A 21,127-nucleotide genomic window follows, 5' to 3' on the forward strand; every position below is an offset into this window, starting at 1 on the left:
TCTATTTTTAACTGTAAATTATAAAAGCACTTCAGTATTGTGAAAACCATCCAATTGAGCTATCTCAGTATGTGAATCACAATTAAACCAGCTCTTTCTAATTGGCAGAAAGACTCTGTGAGAGAATTACAGACAGACTTTCAGACTATATCTCAGAAATAAGAGATACATAGTGGACAAATGGTGTCAATGACAAAAAAATATATTTGTCAAAATGCCTTTCTGAGTTCTTAGAAATTCCCTTGACAGGAAGGTTAAAGTGTGTCTTCTAAAACAATAACACCTCACCTGTTGTTTTTCTTATAATTATACATCTGAGTAATGCTATTTTTAAATACTTGACCTTTTCAAGTTGATGACATACATCTTATAATAAAATTTAAAGGATTATGGAAACAAATGTATTTACAATAAAAAAGACACTTGATAATGCTGTGTATATTCATTTAATTTAAATTTTACAACTTTGAATCAGCATGAATTGCAATGAATGGGTCTTCAGCAGAGTTACTAATAGAAAACTGAGCCTTGCCATCACTGGAAACATAGACTTTAATTCCTGTGCAATCTCCATTAATTTTATCTCCAGAAATGACATCACAATATGTGCCACCAGGAAGACCAGTGTGCAAAGTTGTTGACAATGACCTATAAAACAAAATTTGATATTTAACTTAAATTCATTACTGTCAAATATAATAATTCAGATTCTCTCCAAAATAGATAATGGCTTAGTTTTATGCCATTAAAATTTTAAGCAGTCAAGGTCTCAATAAGAAGAAAATGGAAACACAGAGACCTTTCCAGTGGATATGAACAGCACTCTCAGTACAATGTAATCATACAGAACACCTACCCATTCCTAGTCAGTGGTGACTATTACCAGACCATAAAGGTTGAAGAATAGCAGTGAAGATCTACTGGAATTGATGCCCTTAGATAAAAGTACTGCCTGTGGTAAATATAAATATTTTCTACTTGTCTTTTTGTGAATTTATAAAAATACTGATTGCTTTAAAGAATTAAAATTGGAATTTTTATTCAAAAAATATTTTTTCCAGAGGCCAAAAGTAATTAGAAATAGAAGTAAAAATATTTTAGCACTTTTATGAAGAACTATATATCTTGGAATAGAAAACTATCTTGTATAAATTTATTTCAGTTCTTCTATCTGGAAAACACAGAAATTAAAGAACTAGCCATAGGCTCTTTTGGGGAAAAAAAAGACACATTACTTACTTATTTATTTTTGGCCAATAAAATATAACTTTAAGCTAACCTGGGATAAACATGAGCAGAAGTTGGGCTGGGACTGAGACATTCCACAGCTGGCAGAGTTCTTCTGGCTGTAGTTCTCCATATGAAAGACTCATTAGACTACAAAATAGGCTATCAGTATCACTAAAGAAAGGCCAGCAATGAGAAGCTTTAGAAGTAAAACTAAAAAACTACTGAGGAAAGTCATTGGCCATAAGATATATTTCTAACACATACAGTTAAAAAAATAGTACTTGTCCCTGAGAGCTAAAAAGTGAAGAAAATATACCAAAGGAGCAGATAGAGGAGTAGTTGATATACAGAGCTACATAAAGATATTCAATAGAGTTGGGATTGTGGCTCAGTGGCAGACCGCATGCCTAGCACAGGAGGGACCTGGGTTCAATCCTCAGCACCACATAAAAATAGAAAGGCATTGTGTTGTGTCCATCTACACCTAAAAAATAATCTTAAAAAAAAAGATAATCAATTACTAAGACTAAAAGCCGCATTATTTTAGAGATTTTGCCATCCTTATATTAACTGTTGGTATATTTAGTGGCTCATGTAATATTAGCATAATATGCATAATATTTAGTACACAATATTGCATGGATGCATAAGAAAGCTCTAATTCAAACAAAAACCCTTATAAAAATATGGGGAAAATAAATGCCATCATCACTTTTCTTCTTTACATTTCTGATTTCTTATTTTCTTAATTCCCTGATTTAAAGGATTTTTAAGATATAAAAAAAGTAAATGAACAGGAATAGAATAAAACTAGAACATAACAGTGTAAAAATTATTTAAAATTGATTTTCACTTACCAGTCATCATTATTAAAGACAATGAATCCTTTGTTTCCTCTTCCAAAGGCCACTTGGTTGCTACCATTATCCCACCAGTTTTGAAAAGGCTGGCCATCAACCACATTTCGGAAAATAACCATGTTTCTAAAAGCACAGGATCATACAAAATGTTGATATCCTTAAACTCAAACATTTTAAAGTAAAATGTTAAGGAAAGTGTTAGAGGATATGTATTACTCTTACCTTATTTGGCGCCATCGATGTTCACAGACCCAGTCATCGCCACAAGTAGTGTCTGGATTAATAGTTACTTCTTTAGTCACTCCATTATTATTTGGTGGTCCAACCCAATCATTAACATCCTTAATTTAAACAAAACAGATTTTTAACACAAACACATAAACACACACACAAACACACACACACACACACACACACACACAGACACACACACACACATCTATCTTTCACTTCCTTCATTATACTAAACTCAATTAATTGGTCCTGCTACGTGTCTCTGCAGTGTCTTTATTTAGAATACACCATGTATAGTATTTTTATAGACCTTTACTGAATTTTTATCATCTCTGTAAACTCTGGTTCTCTAGGTATCTGTCTGAATTATAGGATTTTAGATATGAAATCTCTGTAATGATGCTACTTCTGAAATCTTCAGTTTAAAAAGAAAACCCTCACTTAACGTTTAAAACATCTACATAATTTACTTCTCAATTCAGTTTTGAAATTGATATTTGGATTCATGTTTTTACCATACCCCTGATATTTTTCTTATTCTTACTTATCCTGAAGTGGTCTGTAAATTTTTAATTCTGTAATGTATATCATTTCATTCATCTTTTAAGATATTTTCCTCATTTAACTTCAGCTCAGCTGAACCATTTCTTTGCAGTCCATGAAACTTTTTTTAAAAAATATCTTCACAGTATTTATTTCTTATAATAAAAGCAGGAACTGATTTAAGTTCTTGATAAGTTTTAGCATGTGTAATATTCATATCAACTCTATGAAATTCGGTACTTATGATAAGTATATATTTTATACCCTGTAACTTGTTGTTTTTCATAAGTTTCTTTTCTTAGTATGTGGATATCTGTCTTATTACTGAACAGTTTTCATACTCTTTGAAAAAAGAGAACATAAATTTTATGTATTTAATATCCTTTCCAATATGAAAATCAGAGATCAGCATTATGTTTCCATTTAAATAAATACTTGATGAATAAATATTGAATGCAATAACCTCATGAGAAATTAAAACAAAATTAACTACTTTTTCTTGAGAATAAGATATTTTTAACAAATTCAAAACTTACTTTTCCATTCACAAAATATCTTGGCCAATGGTAGCTTGACATTACTCGTGTAAATCCATAAGGATGAGCAAGCATAAATCCAACTGCCATTTTATACAGCCTGAAAGTTATAAAAATATATTACAATAGAAGAATAGAATATTATTACTCTCATTAAAAGGTGAGTTAAAGACATGTAGAGAGGTTTTTCTCCTACCTTGCATCCCAGAATGTAAGAATGGATGATCCTCCAGCTCCATGTCCTCGTTGGTTGTCATGGTTATCCACAAAGACTAGAGCTCTGTCTGAGGGCATGAAACCCCAACCTTCTCCGCAGTTCCTATTAAAAAAATAAATATTTTCATTCTTTTACAAGAATAAATCTGCATCTCTTTTTATATAGCATCCTTAGATAAACTCTCCAATTAATTATTCTATAATTAATTGAATTTAGTGTTTTTGTAGATTAACAAATTTATAAATTCATTGTGTGTTTGGATATATGTAGGATTCCTAGTATCCATTCATATGTAAGATTTTTGTGATAGAAAAGTTTCTTTTAAAGGTTTCAGTATATGCATTCTATGTGGATTTATGAAGGTTAATATTCACACCATATTGTACAGAAAGGCAAACTTGGTTAAAATGAGGCTTCAACACTTTATTCCTTTAGAATGAACACCTTAATGTTTCAAATTAAAGAGTTGAGAAAATGCATACTTATTCCATAGTTATGGCCAAATTGTAGGTACTTTATAAATGGTAGCAATCTCTTAAAAATAACTTGCTTTAATAGATTATAAGGAAACATTACTCAAATCCAGTATACTCAAATAATAGATAGATGAAGATATTTAGGAGATGTTTTGGTTTCCAAAATACTTCCTGGAGACTGATATTCTAAATTAGAAAGATGATTAATTGTGGTTTGAGGAAGAATAACATTTATTAATAATCTACTTCTTGATTATCTAAGAAGGTTCTAAGACGATAACCCATACAGGAGTAATATGTCTAATAGATCTGTAAAATACTATAAATGACAAATTATATTTACTTTAAGTAAGCCATCTTCTCTCCATTCCACCTGCGAATGACTGTGCCCAGTTTTGCACCATACTTGAATTCTGTCACACGGCCATTTCCAAAGTACTCACTACTTTTAATTGCCTCACAACCCAGATCAATCACCTGGTAGAAATATAGTGCAAAATATCATTTTAATGTACAAAAGTTTTAAAGTATTTAATGAAAAAGTTAGTATAAAAATAGCTTTAAAACATTTGTTATTTGAAATGCTTAAAACTGCTTTCATCACACTGAGATTCTTATTTTGTTTTGATAAAATATATTCACAATATTGAAAGAAATCTCTTGACAAGGTAACCTGTGAAAATCTTGATCTCATTTAGTGTTGCACATAAATTATAAAAACAATAGCTCACACTATCATAGAACTAACTACCTTATCTGTATTTATCATGCTTGATAATTACTAATTCATTAATTACTAATTAATTTTCCAAAGAGAACAAAAACATAAACTTTATCATTAGTTCTTTTCTTTACATAAAAAATATTTTTTTCACAGAAGTGAAAATTAATTTGACTAAAAACTTATTCAGCCAATAGTGGTATAGTGAAGACCCAAACTCAGAATGGCTAGGACAACAACTATTTTATTTTTGGTCTTGTATAATGGTCTCTGGAATGTAATAAATATCAGGGATTTGTAGCCTAAATAAATTTCCTGTAGTTCCAAATAACATACTTTGATAGAATTAAATGTGTTATTTCTGAATAAAAATTTTAAGAATACTACAGCATATTAATGACTCAGTCATTAACCTACAGAAATTTCTTATTGAATTAAATCAGCCATTTATTTTCTAGTGAATGAAATGATATAGTTTTTATGCACATATATAGATGAATGTACCTCCTGGAAAATGAAAGGCCTGCTTCCTCCAGGGAACCATTTTGTGTTTAGATTATGCAGTTTATCCAAAATTGCCTTTATGTCTCCAGGCCACATATGCTTAGAAGCATCCAGTCTGAACCCTGCTACACCAATATCAATGAAATGGTTCATATAATTGGCAATTTGGGTGCGCACATAATCTTTCTCCAGGGCAAGATCAAGAAGACCAACCAGAGGACAATCTCTGACCTGTTGAGGTAAAAATTTTGTCTTTTTTTAAAATATCATCTTTCACCTGAGAATCCATTTGATCCATTCATTTATTCATCAACATATATTTCCAAAATTCATTTTTAAATTGGGCATTGGGAATATTGGCATTATTCTGTGGATGCACTTTGAAATATTTTCTAGCATAAAAATGGAGAAAGTAGATAATGAGTAGGTGAGCTTTTTAGTTGACTGGAAGAATTTATTTATTTATTTATCCTTCTGGGATTGAGGAGTGAATCCAGTGCCTTACACATGCCAAGCAATTATTATATCACTGAGTTCTATACCTAGTATCATGACTGCAGAATCCTTTGGATTATTGAGTTTTTTTTATTTTTATGCAGTCATGGTTACTTATTTTACCTAGGAATCTAAACTAGTGTTTAAAATCAGTGTTTAAGTAAGTTACATTTGCATAATTAAAGGCATAGGTAGTTCTTTATTTAGATCATTATTTTCAAAAGAAAATTACCTGATAAGCATCATTATAGTTCTCAATGCCGCCACTTGAGGTTTTACATTTACCATCATTAAAATCCCAAGCAGAGTATGGGACTGCTGGAAACTCCCTATTTCCAGCATTGAAGTAGCTTCCACAAGTACTGCTTGTTCCTGCACCTCCCCCTTCACCACACATATGATTAATTACAGCATCCACATAAATTCGGACCTGAAAAGCAAAGGGTTTACTTCAGTTTTTTTTTTTAAGTAAAAATCTGACACATTATTGATTGAACTTTACAGAGTATTCATTAAAATCTAAAATATTTCTTTACTATTGTCTAACATCATTTTCCAATAAGACTAAAAAATGAAGCATGAAAGGAAACTAATGTGAAATGAAGAGTGATATCCATTCTAGTTGTCTGGTCATATATTTACAAAAATGATGAATTGAGAAAAGCAGAAACTATGATAATTTTTAAGAAAGTCATTTTTGAGGAGGTAAGAATCAGTTGAGACAGAAAAAAATATTAATTTTTGAAATATCAGTGGATCACAAGAAAAAAGAAACAATTAGCCTTTACTCTCTGCTTAGAATCCGAAGAAAGGAAGATAGATATTGCCTATCATTACTCTCCTCACCATAAAGTGAAAATGACTATTTATTATTAAATAAAAATGATGGAGAAGAGTACTCAGGAATTTACTTATAGATAAATCAAATAAAAATTACAGCAATTATTGTAATTGGAATTTCTAATACTTAATAAGAAATGTATTTAGTTATAAGGGTTAAAGTTGATGCCTTGCTTTACAAGTGAATTATTCTTTAAACTTTAAATGGTCTTTTATTTAGTAGATAAATGGCACATATATGAGTATTTATAAAGGTTGAACATATAGCAATAGTTCATTTTGAGTTATTGCTCAAGTATAAAGTTAAATTGTAAAAAATCAAATCCCCAAAACTTAACTGCTCAAGAGAGAAAGAAAAAGAAGAAATTATCTTCCTATACAATATTTTTAAAGGAAACTTAAATTCACTTACACCAACATTGTTACACCTAGTCACCATGTCTCTGAACTCATCTTCATTTCCAGATCTTGTGCATATTTTATAACTAATTGGTTGGTATCTTTCCCACCAAGGTAGTGAAGGGTTGTTAACAACAATATTTTCATTAGGTGGTGAGATCTACAAACACAGCAAACTTAATAAGTATCAAATTATAGCGTATTTTATATCATTAAAACCTGTAAAACAAATTAATAACCTAAACTTATTGCTGAATCTTTGTACATGCAGGTACAGTACTTGATAACCACTCTAAAACATTAACATCCCATTAAAGATGTCCTGTTGTTATTCTGAAACAAAACAAAGTTGCCACCAATACTAAATTTTTTTCTTTCTCAGAAAACTATTTCAGAGGACTTATATGTGAAGTAAAATATTATCTCAGATTCACAGAAATGGATTGCCATTTTACTATATCATTTATCATAAAATCAAGTAAATGTTGCAATTTATGATGTGAACAATCTTTACCTGAACTCCTCCAAATCCATTGGAAGCTAAGTATCGCTCACATTCCTGAGCAATATCAACCCAGCGCCACTCAAACAAGTGGACCATAGAAGTCCTTCCCTGTTGAGTGTTTGGGGAATACTGAGCCCAACAGAGCCCAAGGGCTGAAAGCAGCACAAAGAACTTCATTTTGCTCTGAAGCTGCCACTGTTCTTTCTAGCAACTATATATATTCCTGTAAAAGAACACATTTGACAAAGTAAATGTTAAGATGAATAAATATTTAGAGTAAAAACACTGAATGTGAAAAAGATTATTAATAATAATGTTAAATCAACAGGTGAAGAACATTCATAAAACTCTCCCAAGAAAATGATCTTAAATGACCTTTTAGAACTTAATGTTGTTCTTATTAAAGGAATATAAGTCTTTTCAAATATCTGGCATGTGACATACAAAAAACAGACCTCATTCATGTATTATTTAGCTATAAGTAGATCTTATTTCTGATGTCCTTCACTAATAGAAAGTTACAATTAGACACAACTCAACTTATACTCAAAATGTTGTTTGAACTATTTATTTTCAATATTTGTAATATTTCAATTACCAAAAAGAAACATGACATTAATTTTCTTGTCCTCCTTCCCACACACCAATTTTTATTTATTTACACTTCTATATTCCCATCAATTCAAGTGCTTAATAACATGGCTAGAGAGTAGATTTTGTGCTAGAATAGTAGGATTTGTGATGGAATAGAAGAATTTGTGGTTGTTATGATTTTATCCCCATAGCCAAATATCTTTTATGTCTAATAAAACACTAAATCAAAGAATGCACACCCTTTTCCTCCTTAATTAATAGTATATTTGGGAAAATATTATTCATCCTTTCAAAAGGATTGAGTGTTCTCCTTTGCCAAGTATTAAGGAGGATATAAGGGATATAATGATGAGCAAGACAGTCATTTTTCTATTCCAAGAGAGCTTACATTCTAGTGGAAGAAAAACAAAATATGCAAGTAAATATAATATCAGTAATGACAATAACAGTGATGATAAATAATTTCAGATTTCAATAAAAACTACTATGAAGTAACAGCATAATAAAATAGAGAGTAACATCACTATCAGAGTTTTTCAGACTGGATTGTCAGTGAAACATTAATTGAGGGAGCGATTTTAGCTGTGAATTAAAAATCAGTAGTCATTTGAAGACAAGAAAAAGACCAATCTAGATAGAGGAGAAAGCAAAAACTTATGGGTGAAAAAGGCTTGGAATACTCGAGAATCTTTTCTTTTATTAAGTTAGCAAGGCTAGAGCATGTGTGATAAATGGAAAAGCAAATGAATTGAAGATAGATAGGTAGGTCGGATCTTAGAATGAATCAAGAAAGAGAGCTAGTGAGGCTGTAAGGAGAGCTGGAAGAGCATGCTGTACTTTAAAAGGAAATCATCATTGCCTCTTGGAGGAAATGAGAAACTGGAGTATAAGAATGAAGAAAGGAAGATAAGTTAGAAGCTTTTTATAGTAGTCCAGGAAAAAGGTAGGTGACTTTGACTAGGGCATAGATAGGATGTTTCAAAGGTGAGAGGCAACAGGTTTATGGATATATTAAATCTAAAGAATTATGAAATTCAGACACTAAAGATATAGATATTTGGCAATGATATTATTTATCAAGATGAGGGGAAATGTGGAAGTACTATCTCTGGGGAAGAGTTGTTATTACAATTATTCCCTAATTATTTCTCTAGTAGTCACAACACTCTCCTTTTGGTCTTTCCTGGGACCAACTATGTGGACAATCAAAGTTCCATGTGTTTTACATGTAAGTTCATACCTCCTGGTATTCTTCCTATGATCTTCTTCTACCATTGTTGTGTACCTGGCATATACTGAGTTGAAGCAACATTTTTTATAAAGTCTACACTTATATTCCTAGGCATAGTTTATAACTCCTTTGTTATAGATTTTCAACTTCTTAAATATATATCATTTATATAGTAAATTTGTTATAAATAGTTAAATATTTACATGTTCACCATTCTGGACCAAGCTTTTAAAAGGCAGACATCATATGTAATGTTCCTAGAACCTAGCAAATGATTAGTATGTCTATTGTGCTCAATAAATGGCTATCTAACATATACTCATAAGTTACAAGTATTGTGCAAGACATTGAGGTTACTATGGGTTATGTCTTCATCTTACAATAAATGAACATAATGTCAGAAATTATGTAATACTTCAACCCTTGTATTTCCAAAAGTTTCATATACATGAAGAAACTAAGGCCCAGAGAGACTGAGCAAATTGTCCAAACTTCTGTAGCAAGTGGCAAGGGCAAAATATGATAATGTGTCTGACAAAGAAGTGACATTTTCTGTGTTATATCAATATTTCTTTCATATTTCTGAAGTTGAGATGTTCACTATAGAAGCCACCAGCAAGAATTATCTATGGAGCAGTTGAAATGCTGCTAATTTGAATAGAGATATGCGCTAAGTATAAAATATACTTTATATTTCAGAGTTAATATAAAACCAGAACATGAAAATTAATAATTATTTTTACTTGATGAGTTAATATTCTGAGAGAAATTAAGATAAATAAAATCTAATATTAACATGAATAAACTCAGTTCATTTTTTGCTTCTTTACAAATGGTCATTAAAAATGTTAAATTATATATGTGATATGTCAGATCCTAGTAGAGTTATTCTAGAGGTTAAGTATGAGAAGGGATACAGCCACACACAAAAGCCAACCATAGTAAAGTGAAGGGTGAGATCATTGTGGTAAGAGAGTCATGAGTAAAGTGTGTTAAGATTTTATTGACAAAAAAATTAATTTCTGACATGAATAGGAGAAGATGAAATTGATTCAAAGAATAGGTTTGACTTTAATGAAAAAAGATCAGGTAAAATTCCATTTTAGTAAGAAAAATAAAATTATCAAATGTGAGTAAGGACAAGGAGGAAAGTAATGCTTTAAAACCGTAAGTTGAAGTGTGGGAGAACCATGGGCATCAGGTGGTAAAGATGTATTGAGAATGCTCAAAGTCAGGAAGAAGAAAACATTTTTCTTGGAAGCCTATACCAAGGTACTGATTGTTTGCTTTAGACAGGAAAGGAACTTGATTAGAACTTTTTAAGTATAACAGATGGATTAGAAGGCACAGGTAGCAGGGACAGAAAGACTAGAAATTCTGAAGATTATTAAACAGGCAGTCATGAAAATCTGAACTAAGATTATAGCAATAAGAATGAAAATTAGGAGAGTATTGCAGATCGTTGCAATAAGGGCTACCTGATGAATAACATTTTCCAGTGGCCATACCTATGTGGAGTCTCTTCCTACATCATCTGTGGGATTGTTTTACACAATGTGTGATTTGCCTTACAGAGTGAAATGTCAGTCAACAAGAAACAAGTAAAAAATTTATTAGAACTTTCATGGGGCTTAATCTTATGAAAATCAGAGTCTATTGTGCTGTGTGCAGAGTTGGAATGAACGGATAGGTAAAGAGGTCGGGTTGTCCCTAGCCATTCCAGTCATCTGAGTTTTTGACCCTCTAGCTAACAGTAGGTGAACAATGCTCCAGGGCTGAACCAGCAGAAGGGCCATCTGTTCCACCCATACAATTATAAGACATGAGATATTGTTATTAAGTAATAATTAACTATACAGAGAGGAGTGATGCAATAAATCTGGTAAAGATTGACCTCAGGAAATAGTAGCTAAATAGACATCAGAAAAGAAAAAAAATGGAGTTAAAGAGAACTCTGTTATTTAAAGGTTGGGTAAGTGAAAAATGGCGATGTCCTTATCACTTACAGTACAATTTAAAGGTAAATTGGTTACAGGAACACTAAATCCTGAGTTTGAGCTCCCACTTTTAAACCTACATGGGAATAAAAAAAACAACTTAAAATATAGTGTGAGAAGCAAAAAAGCAAAGAAATTTGGGAATTTTCAATAAAGCTATGATATTTTGAGGAATGGCACACAAAATATTTATTGATTTATCAGAGATACTGAGCAGAACAGATGTCATCCCCAAAAACTGTCTGAATTATCTGTTCTGGAGAACTGGATCCTTGATAGCTGACAAGGTACTGAGATATTGAAAATAAGGATACCATCAATTGATATAAAAGATGGGGTAGAGGGTATAGGAAGGAGAGAATAAAGAGCTCTTTCATTACCAGAGTATTATTTTCACCTAAAAAGGAAAATTTACAAGGTTTATAAGACACTAACTGGATGCAGTTGAGTATTAGAATCAGATTAGAAGAGAAGACGGATTACACAGTTGGTGGTAAGATGGGGCTGATGCTCTAAAGAGTTGAGAGAGAAGAGAGTATTCATTTGAATGTCATACTTGATTCAAGGTTTCAAATTTGAAAATGTGATGGTTTAGAACATGACCTAAAGATTAAGATGAGCTAGTTTTAAATCTTTCTTTAATGTAAATTTTTAATGCATATATGACAGCAGAACACAATACAATTCTTATTACATACATAGAGCATATTTTTTCATATCTATGGCTGTATACATAGTATATTCCCACCAATTTGTGTCTTCATACAGGTACTTTGGATAGCAATGATCATCACATTTTACCATAATTAATTACCCCATTCCCTCTCTCTTTCCCTCCATCCCCTCTGCCCTATCTAGAGTTGGTCTATTTCTCCTATGCTCCCCCTTCCTACCCCACTATGAATCAACTTCCTTATATCAAAAAAAATTGGCATTTGGTTTTGAGGATTGGCTAACTTGATTTAGCATTATCTTCTCTAACTCTATTCATTTACCTGCAAATGCCATGATTTTATTCTCTTTTATTGCTGAGTAATATTCCATAGTGTATGTATGTCACATTTTTTATCCATTCATCTATTGAAGTGCATATAGTTGGTTCTATGGTTTAGCTATTCTGAATTGTGCTGCTATAGGCATTGATGTAGCTGTGTCCCTGTAGGATGCTGTTTTTAAGTCCTTTGGGTATAGACCAAGGAGAGAGTTAGCTGGGTCAGATGGTGGTTCCATTCCCAATTTGAAAGAAATCTCCATACTGCTTTCCATATTGGCTGCACTAATTTTCAGGCTCACCAGCATCGTATGAGTGTACCCTTTTCCCCACATCCTCCCCAACACATATTGTTATTTGTATGCATAATAGCTACCACTCTGACTGGAGTAAGATTAAATCTTACAGTGGTTTTGATTTGGATTTCTCTAATTGCTAGTGGTGATGAACATTTTTTTTAATGTATTTGTTGGTATATGAGACCTCTGAGAAGTGTCTCTTCAGGTCCTTGGTCCATTTATTTATTGGTTTATTCATTTTTTTTGGTGTTTAGCTTTATGAATTCTTTATATATCCTAATGATCAGTACTCTATCCGATGTGTGAGTGGTAAAGATTTGCTCCCAAGATATAGGCTCTCTATTCACCTAAAAGATTGTGTCTTTTGCTGAGAAGATGGTTTTTAGTTTGAGTCCATCCCATTTATTGATTCTTTATTTTAATTCTTGCCCACAGGAGTCTTATTAAGGAAGTTGGGGCCTAATCCCAAATGATGGAGATTAGAGCCTACTTTTTCTTCTATTCAACGAAGGGTCTCTGGTTGTATTCTTAAGTCCTTGATCCATTTTGAGTTGAGTTTTGTGTATGGTGAAAGATAGGAGTTTAATTTCATTTTATTACATATGAATTATTTTTCCAGATGAATTTCATGATTGCTTTTTCTATTTCTATGTGGAATGTCATTGGAATTTTTATCAGAATTGCATTGAATCTATAGTGCTTTTGGAAGTATGGTCATTTGGATAATATTAATTCCCCTATCCAAGATCAAGGTAGATATTTCCATCTTCTAAGGACTTTTTTGACTTCTTTCTTTAGGGTTCTATAATTTTTGTAATATAGATCTTTCATCTCTTTCATTAAATTGATTCCCAAGAATTGTTTTTTAGGCTATTGAGTATGGGGTAACTTTCCTCATTTCAATTTCTGAGGATTTGTCACTGATATACAGAAATGCCTTTGATTTATGGGTGTTGATTTCATATCCTGCTACTTTGCTGAATTCATTTACTAACTCTAGAAGGTTTTTTGGAGGAACTTTTAGGGTCTTCCAGGTATAGAATCATATCATCAGAAAATAGTGTGAATTTGAGTTCTTCTTTTCCTGTGTGTATTCCTTTAATTTCTTTTTTCTGTCTAATTGCTCTGGCCAGTGTTTCAAGAACTATGTTAAATAGAAGTGGTGAAAGAGGGGACCCCTGTCTTGTTCCAGTTTATAGAGCGAAGGCCTTCAATTTTTCTCCATTTAGAATGATGTTGGCCTGGGGTTAGCATATATAGGCTTTATGATGTTGAGATATGTTCCTGTTATCCCTAGTTTTTCTAGTGTTTTGAACATAAAGGGGTGCTATATTTTGTCAAATGCTTTTTCTGTGTGTATTGTGATGATCATATGATTGTTACATTTAAGTCTATTGATGTGATGAATTACATTATTGATTTTTGTATGTTATGTTGAACCAACCTTGCATCCCTGGGATGAATCCCACTTGATCATGGTGCATGATCTTTTTGTATTTGATTCACCAGAATTTTATTGAGAATTTTTGCATTATGTTCATTAGAGATATTGGTCTGAAGTTATCTTTTTTTTTTTTTGATGTGTCTTTGCTGGGTTTGGAATCAGAGTGATATTGGCCTCATAGAATGAGTTTGGAAGTGCTGCCTCTTTTTCTATTTCCTGAAATTAATTGGAGAGTATTGATATTAGTTCTTTCTTTGAAGGTCTCATAAAGCTCGGCTATGTATATGTTTGGTCCTGGGCTTTTCTTGGTTGGTAGACTTTTGATGGTGTCTGCTATTTCATCACTTGAAACTGATCTGTTTAAATTGTGTATATCATCCTGATTCAATTTGGGCAAATTATATGACTTTAAAAATTTGTCAATGCCTTTGATAATTTCTATTTTATTGGAGTGCAGGTTTTTGAAATAATTTCTAATTATCTTCTGTATTTCTGTAGTGTCTGTTGTGGTATTTCCTTTTTCATCACATTTGTTAGTGATTTGAGTTTTCTCTGTCCTTCTCTTCATTAGCATGGCTAAAGTCTGTCAAGAGAACCAATTTTTTTGTTCTGTTACTTTTTTCAATTGTTTCAATTTCATTGATTTCAGCTAAGAGTTTAATTATTTCCTCTCTTCTGCTGCTTTTGGTGTTGATTTTTTTCTTCTTTTCCTAGGGCTTGAGATGTAGTAGTAAGTCATTTTATTTGTTGACTTTTTCTTTTTTTGAGGAATGAACTACATGCAAAGAACTTCCCTCTTAGAAGTGCTTTCACAGTGTCCCAGAGATTTTGATATGCTGTATCTGTGTTCTCATTCAACTCTAAAAACTTTTTAATCTCCTCCTTTATGTCTTTTGTAATCCATTGTTCATTCAATAGCATATTATTTAGTCTCCAGGTGTTGGAGTAGATTTTATTCCTTATTTTATCATTGATTTCTAATTTCATCCCATTATGATCTGATAGAATGCAGAGTAGTATCTCTACTTTATTATATTTGCTAAGAATTGCTTTGTAGCATAGCATATGATCATCTTAGTACGATCCACGTGTTGCTGAGAAGAAAGAATATTCTTTCATTGAAGGTTGGAATATTCTATATATATCAGTTAAGTCTAAGTTATTGATTATATTCCTGAGTTCTATAGTTTCTTTGTTCAGCTTTTGTTTGAAGGATCTATCTAGTGATGAAAGAGGTGTGTTAATTTCAAACAAAATTATTGTGTTGTGGTTTATTTGACTCTTGAACTTGAGAAGAATTTGTTTGATGAACATAGCTGCTCTGTTGTTTGGGGCATAAATATTTCTAATTGTTAAGTCTTATTAGTGTATGATTACCTTGAGCAGTATGTAGTGTCCTTCTTTATCCTTTTTGATTGACTTTAATTTGAAGTCTACTTCATTTGATATGAAGATGGAAATCCTTGCTTGCTTCAGCATTCCGTGTGAGTGGTATGATTTTTCCAAGCCCTTTACCTTCCATCTGGGAATGCCTTTTTCTATGAGATGTGTCTCTTGGAGGCAGCATATTGTTGGGTCATTTTTTGTTTGATTGTTTGTTTTTAATTCAATCTGCTAGTGTATATCTTCTGATTCTGAGTTTAGGCCATTAACATTCGGGGTTTTTATTGAGACATGATTTGTATTCACAGCCATTTTTGTTTGGGTATTTAACATGACTTGGTTTCTCCTCGGATTAGATTTTCTTCTAGTGTAATCCCTCCCTCTGCTGATTTTCATTTTTGTTTTTCATTTCCTCATGTTTGGAATATTTTGCTGAGGATGTTCTGTAGTGCAGGCTTTCTAGTTGAAAATTCTTTTAATTTTTGTTTATCATGGAAGGTTTTTATTTCATCATCAAGTCTAAAGCTTAGTTTTGCTCAATATAAGATTCTTGGTTGACATTTATTTTCTTTCAGAGCTTGGTACGTGTTGTTCCACAATCTCCTGGCTTTGAGATGTGGGTTGAAAACTCTGTTGAGATACGAATTGGTTTCCCCCTATATGTGATCTGATTCCTCTCTCTTGCGGCTTTTAAGATTTTATCCTGATTCTGTATGCTAGGTATTTTCATTATAATGTGCCTTGGTAATTTTGTACATTTGGTGTCCTGTAAGCCTCTTGTATTTGGTTTTCCAATTTGCTTTTCAAGCTTGGGAAATTTTCTGATATTATCTCATTGAAGAAATTGCACATTCCTTTGGTTTGGAACTCTGTGCCTTCCTCTATCCCAATAACTCTTAGATTTGCTCTTTTGATGCTTTCCTATAATTCTTGGATGTTCTGTTTGTGGTTTCTACCTTCCTTTACTGTGTGATCAACTTTATTTTTCAGATTGTATACTTTGTTTTCATTATCTGATGTCATTTCTTTCAAGTGATCTAGTCTGTTGGTTATGATTTGTATTGAGGTTTTGATTTATTGTATTCTTCATTTCAAGGATTTCTGACTAGTTTTTATTGGAGAGTCTCTATCTCTATTTTGAAGTAATCTCTTGCTACCTGCATTTGCTCTCTTATCTCCTTGTTGGAGTAATCAATTTTTGCTTGTATTTGCTAATTTAGGTCATTCTTTAATTCACAGATCATCTTAACTATGTTCCTTCTGAACTCCCTCTCTGACATTTCCTCAACTTTGCTGTCCATAGGTTCTGTTATTATAGTGTCCTGGTTTGTTTGGGGCACTTTCCTCCCTTGTTTTTTCATGTTGTTTAAGTGTCTTCCTTTCTTCCAGTGTGGATCTGAGATATTACACTTTCTTCCCTATATTCTTGCAGTACCTGTCAAATTGTCTTACCCTTACCTTGATATTGGGCTTCCAGATTCTTCTGGTGTTCCTCAATGGATGCTACAGCATCCTGGGTCTGGGATCTCCATAAATTGGAGTGGGTGGATCAGGGACACTGGGCTTGACCTCCTGCAGTAGTCAACTGGTAGAAAGGGCTGTCCTGTGCCAAAGGCTAGGCTCTGGCATAGACTGCCCCACGGGGAAAAGGGTTGACCTGGTGTGCTATGGGCCTGGGCCCTGCAGAGGCCAGTGTGGGTGGATCTCTAGTTTTAAATCTTGACCTTTCCATTTATCAGTTGTGTGATCCTGTAAATTGGCCTTTGTAAATTTAACTTATCTACAAAATAGATAAAGTGATGTTTATGTCACGAAATTATCATGATTAAAGAAGTTAATGCAAGTAAAGCTGTTATCCTAGTGTATGAATATGATAAAATCTCAGTAAGCTTGTTTGCTATGATATTGTTATTACAGCTTTGTTATTTTTAGTCTTGGTCCTACTGAAATTGTTACAAACTCATTTCTCTTTCCACCTTTCATTCTTTCATCACTTGGCATTCTCTTTTCTTTCCACACTTTTCACCTTCTAATAATTCTTTCTACTACACAGAAATAATTTTGTATCCCCAAGAATAAGATATGGAAATGAGAAGACATCTTTATTATTTTCCATCTTTAATTTTGTGCATTTTTTTCTTTTCCCTTTCTTCTTTTTTTTCTATATTTCCTCTCTCTCCCTTTCACATATCTCTTTCTATTTCTTTTCTTCTTTAGGATTTCTGGCAGACCTGTGTTGATTTTGAAACATACTTTCACCATTGCCTAATCAGTTAATTTTGAGCCATCCTTTTAGCCACAGATCAGTGATATTCACAGTGCAGGTAAGATGTTATTAAAAGAAGAAAACTTGAGGATATTATTGGGGAATTTTATTAGCAACCCAACATAGGTGGAGATATACAAATATAAGCTTCTATTAGTCTTCAAATATAATGTCATATATTTTTCTCATTTATTCTTTCTTTTAAATAGCATAATATATTCTCTTGAACTTTTTTTGTAATTTTTCTTTTCATAGAATACATGTGGTCATTATCAATTTCCACAGTGGAAAAAATATTTATTATTTATAATTTTATATCCGTGGAAAGATTATTTCAGGACAAGTAAAGCACAGTTGTGGATAAAGTTTGTTGGAATCTGTAATACTCTGATACACAGACAATGGAGAACTCTTCCCTAACTGGAAATTCTCTTTTAGAAGTTCTACAAGATTTCCTTCCTAGGATTGAGAAATCTGTACACTGATATTTCAGCATCTCCTCATTTTAAAGTTTTCCAGGGGATAGGTGACAATCACTAGCTGGTATCAATGGAACAGAGGAAAGTTCCTAGTGTTTAATTAAACAGTGTCTATTTTCTGGGGTCTTTACTCGTGAATGAAATTTTTCCCTTTGTCTATTATTCCCAAGTCAAATGCAGAAGTATGATCATGAATTGAGAATAACAAAGCTAAATTATTTTTAAAATATTGATAAATCAAAAGGCAAATGCGCATATCTAAAGTTTAGTAATACTGTGAGCCTTGTGAATTGGGAGACAACCCCATTATCTCATCATAATATAAAACTCAGTCTTATGATTACTTGAATACATTTCCTCTTGAATTTCTCTCAACAATCATTTCTAAAATAACCATGTGGTTGGGATAAAGTTTGTCCACAAATGGACTGATCTCTTAATTCTTCCTTATTTGAGCTGAATGGCATGACAGTGGAGGCAAAGAGGCGTAGGATAGGTTTTAAGGTATTAAAAATGTCAGAGCTTCCACAGCATAGCAACAGCTTTGCCAATGTCCACATGATAGTTGAAAATACAAAGCCCAACAAAGGTTAAAGCTGACAGTTGCAAAATGACTGCTTGGATGGCTTTCTGCAATGCATCCCCATGAACATAGTAACAACTTATCCAAGGCTCCAATGACTATGAACAGTGAGGGCTACAACCAAGGATGAATGGTCCACTGCAAAGCAAAGATTCAAACATGCAGCCAGAGCATCCCCAGGAGCAAAACACTGATAACCCTCTCACTAGTTCAATGGAGCCTTGAAACCAAAATGGGGCTTGGTGACCAGTGAAGGTGCTGCATTCCACAGCACCCTGGGGCAAGTCAATTCTAGAGAAATACTGAGACATGAGCATTTCTGACCAGTGGTATCCAAAGTAACAGAGTTCAGCCTCCTTGGATACTGCAGAGGACACTCAGTCTTAAGAGAATTGCTATCCTGTTTTTGAGGGCTCCAGGTCCTTCATCAACCTGAAAGCAGTTATGACCCATTTAATCTTAATTTTCCCCTAAAGCAAGCAATCTGAAGATCTCTAAACCCCACAGGAGAAGGCTTCATATAACCAAATATGTTGCTACCTTGTGCAATTAAATCTGCAATCAAATCCTGGATAACTTTGGAATAAAAAAACTGGATTTGCAATATTTGTTGTATCTATTTTCCTAGAATAGCTATCCCATAAGAATTTTCCCCAGAAAACCTATCACAGTTAGTAGTAATAATTCTGTTAACCACATATGCTTATTTTTTTGCATTGTTCTACAAAGAGAAAATTTCTCTCTTTCAGAAGCTCTATTGTTACAATATATGCTGGCAAATGAGATAACTTGGAAATTCCTTGAAAATATGAAGTAGAGCTAGGTATTCATACGCATAAAATATATAAAACAGGGCATCTAGTAATATCGCAACAGTAAAGCAACAATCTTTCAGGTGAATATTTCTAGTCAATAAAACATACCTAATATTTATGGGATATAGTATAATACTTTTGATACATGTATATAAGATATGTACTGATAAAAACAGGATATTTAATGTGTCCCATTTTCATATCATTGTTTTATGTTTAAAACTTTCAAGTTTTCTCTTCTAGTTATTCATAATATATTTATTAGGTTATTGTTAAATATAAATATCCCATCAATATATATAATTATTTTGTGTTAATAAAATATTATTTAAATTTTTAAACAGTTGGAAATGCTAACTATCCTAATTTGATCATTGTACCTTGTATACATGTGTTAAATAATTACACCACACCTCATAAATATGTACTATTAAAATAATAATATATAAATGAATAATTGTAAAAAAATCATATCCACGAACAGAAAGAAAATTCTAAATGAAAATTAGCCAGTGTATATTTTTCTCTAAAATATTTTTCCTAATGATATTTTTTTAGACATGGTTATTTTATTTAATTTCTGCAATATAAATGCCAATATAATGGTAAGACTCCAGCAAAAATTCAGGATTTCACTTAAGGCATTAAGTATAATAAATTTAGTCATATAGCTTAATTCCTACTAGACTCATGCCAAAGTCATACTTACATAAATTGATGGAGTTCTATTAAAATGTTAAACAAAGAGTAATAACTTCTAAGAAATCTGTATATTTCTATAACTCCTGTCTACTTATATAAATATCAATTATTCACAAAATTCTTTTTCCCTATTCCAAGTAGTCTCACAACTGTGCTAAATGCTAATGGGGTTTTTAACATGCAAAGGATTTGAAAGGACAAATTATGTACTCTTGTCATTTACAGTTATTATCCAGAGACTTCATAGTTATGTATTTTGTAGTATATAATTTATTAGAAGTATCATTAAAGTATTCAATAGGAATACTTTTATTTACTTTGTAATTTATAAACAGTAGGCATTTATTTCTCATTGTTCTAAAGGCTGAAAAAAGGACATACTTTTCATGTCACATCTATGCAAGGTATGTTATCACATATATCTACCTCCAAATATTGCAACTTTAATTTTTTTTAATTTTTTCTAGTTTTTTTTTATTCCAAAGTGTTAGTATTATTGCTATAAAACTTGATCAAATGCATAGTTGTTCTTATTGGAAAGAAACCATAATTTCTTTGAATTTTACATTGTATTATGTAAGATTTTCTCAAAACAGGAAACCTTCACCCATCCACAGTCCCCACCAGAAGTGAGGAAAAATAAAATAAACCTAAGCTTAGGATAAGCCCCACGTGAATGTTAGATAAAGAAGGCAAAGATAATGAAGTTTTCCTACCAGATCTCTGAAATTAGAGAAATGTTTTGAGCCAGCACTCAGTCACATTTCTAACATAAATAGTACA

General features: G+C 32.2%; 1 protein-coding gene and 1 pseudogene across 3 annotated transcripts; both read right to left on the reverse strand.

Moving 5' to 3' along the window:
• Nucleotides 1-458: 458 nt before the first annotated feature.
• Nucleotides 459-7,737, reverse strand: LOC143386310 (pancreatic alpha-amylase-like). 3 transcript variants are annotated; one of them, XM_077108103.1, is made up of 10 exons: nt 7,570-7,737; nt 7,069-7,215; nt 6,049-6,246; nt 5,484-5,552; nt 4,440-4,573; nt 3,600-3,722; nt 3,404-3,503; nt 2,313-2,431; nt 2,088-2,213; nt 459-648 (listed from the first exon to the last, which is right to left on the reverse strand). In XM_077108103.1, exons 1-10 carry the CDS (start codon nt 7,735-7,737, stop codon nt 459-461), a joined length of 1,374 nt encoding a protein of 457 aa, XP_076964218.1. The 3 variants fall into 3 exon arrangements, with proteins under 3 accessions (XP_076964218.1, XP_076964217.1, XP_076964219.1); XM_077108102.1 differs by having other exon boundaries at nt 5,322-5,552; XM_077108104.1 differs by lacking the exon at nt 5,484-5,552.
• An 11,023-nt stretch (nt 7,738-18,760) lies between these two features.
• On the reverse strand, nt 18,761-19,280 carry LOC143386298 (succinate dehydrogenase [ubiquinone] cytochrome b small subunit, mitochondrial pseudogene; annotated as a pseudogene).
• Nucleotides 19,281-21,127: the final 1,847 nt, after the last annotated feature.

The sequence above is a fragment of the Callospermophilus lateralis genome, unplaced genomic scaffold (assembly GCF_048772815.1).
Source record: "Callospermophilus lateralis isolate mCalLat2 unplaced genomic scaffold, mCalLat2.hap1 Scaffold_138, whole genome shotgun sequence".
Taxonomy (NCBI): Eukaryota; Metazoa; Chordata; class Mammalia; order Rodentia; family Sciuridae; genus Callospermophilus; species Callospermophilus lateralis.

Excerpts from the sequence above, each read along its gene's own strand:
- LOC143386310 (XM_077108102.1), bottom strand. The coding sequence starts at position 7,737 with ATGAAGTTCTTTGTGCTGCTTTCAGCCCTTGGGCTCTGTTGGGCTCAG. Across the intron at positions 7,216-7,569 it reads ATGGATTTGGAGGAGTTCAG|ATCTCACCACCTAATGAAAA; the intron begins GTAAAGATTGTT and ends CTGTGTTTGTAG. Across the intron at positions 2,214-2,312 it reads CATCGATGGCGCCAAATAAG|AAACATGGTTATTTTCCGAA; the intron begins GTAAGAGTAATA and ends CTGTGCTTTTAG.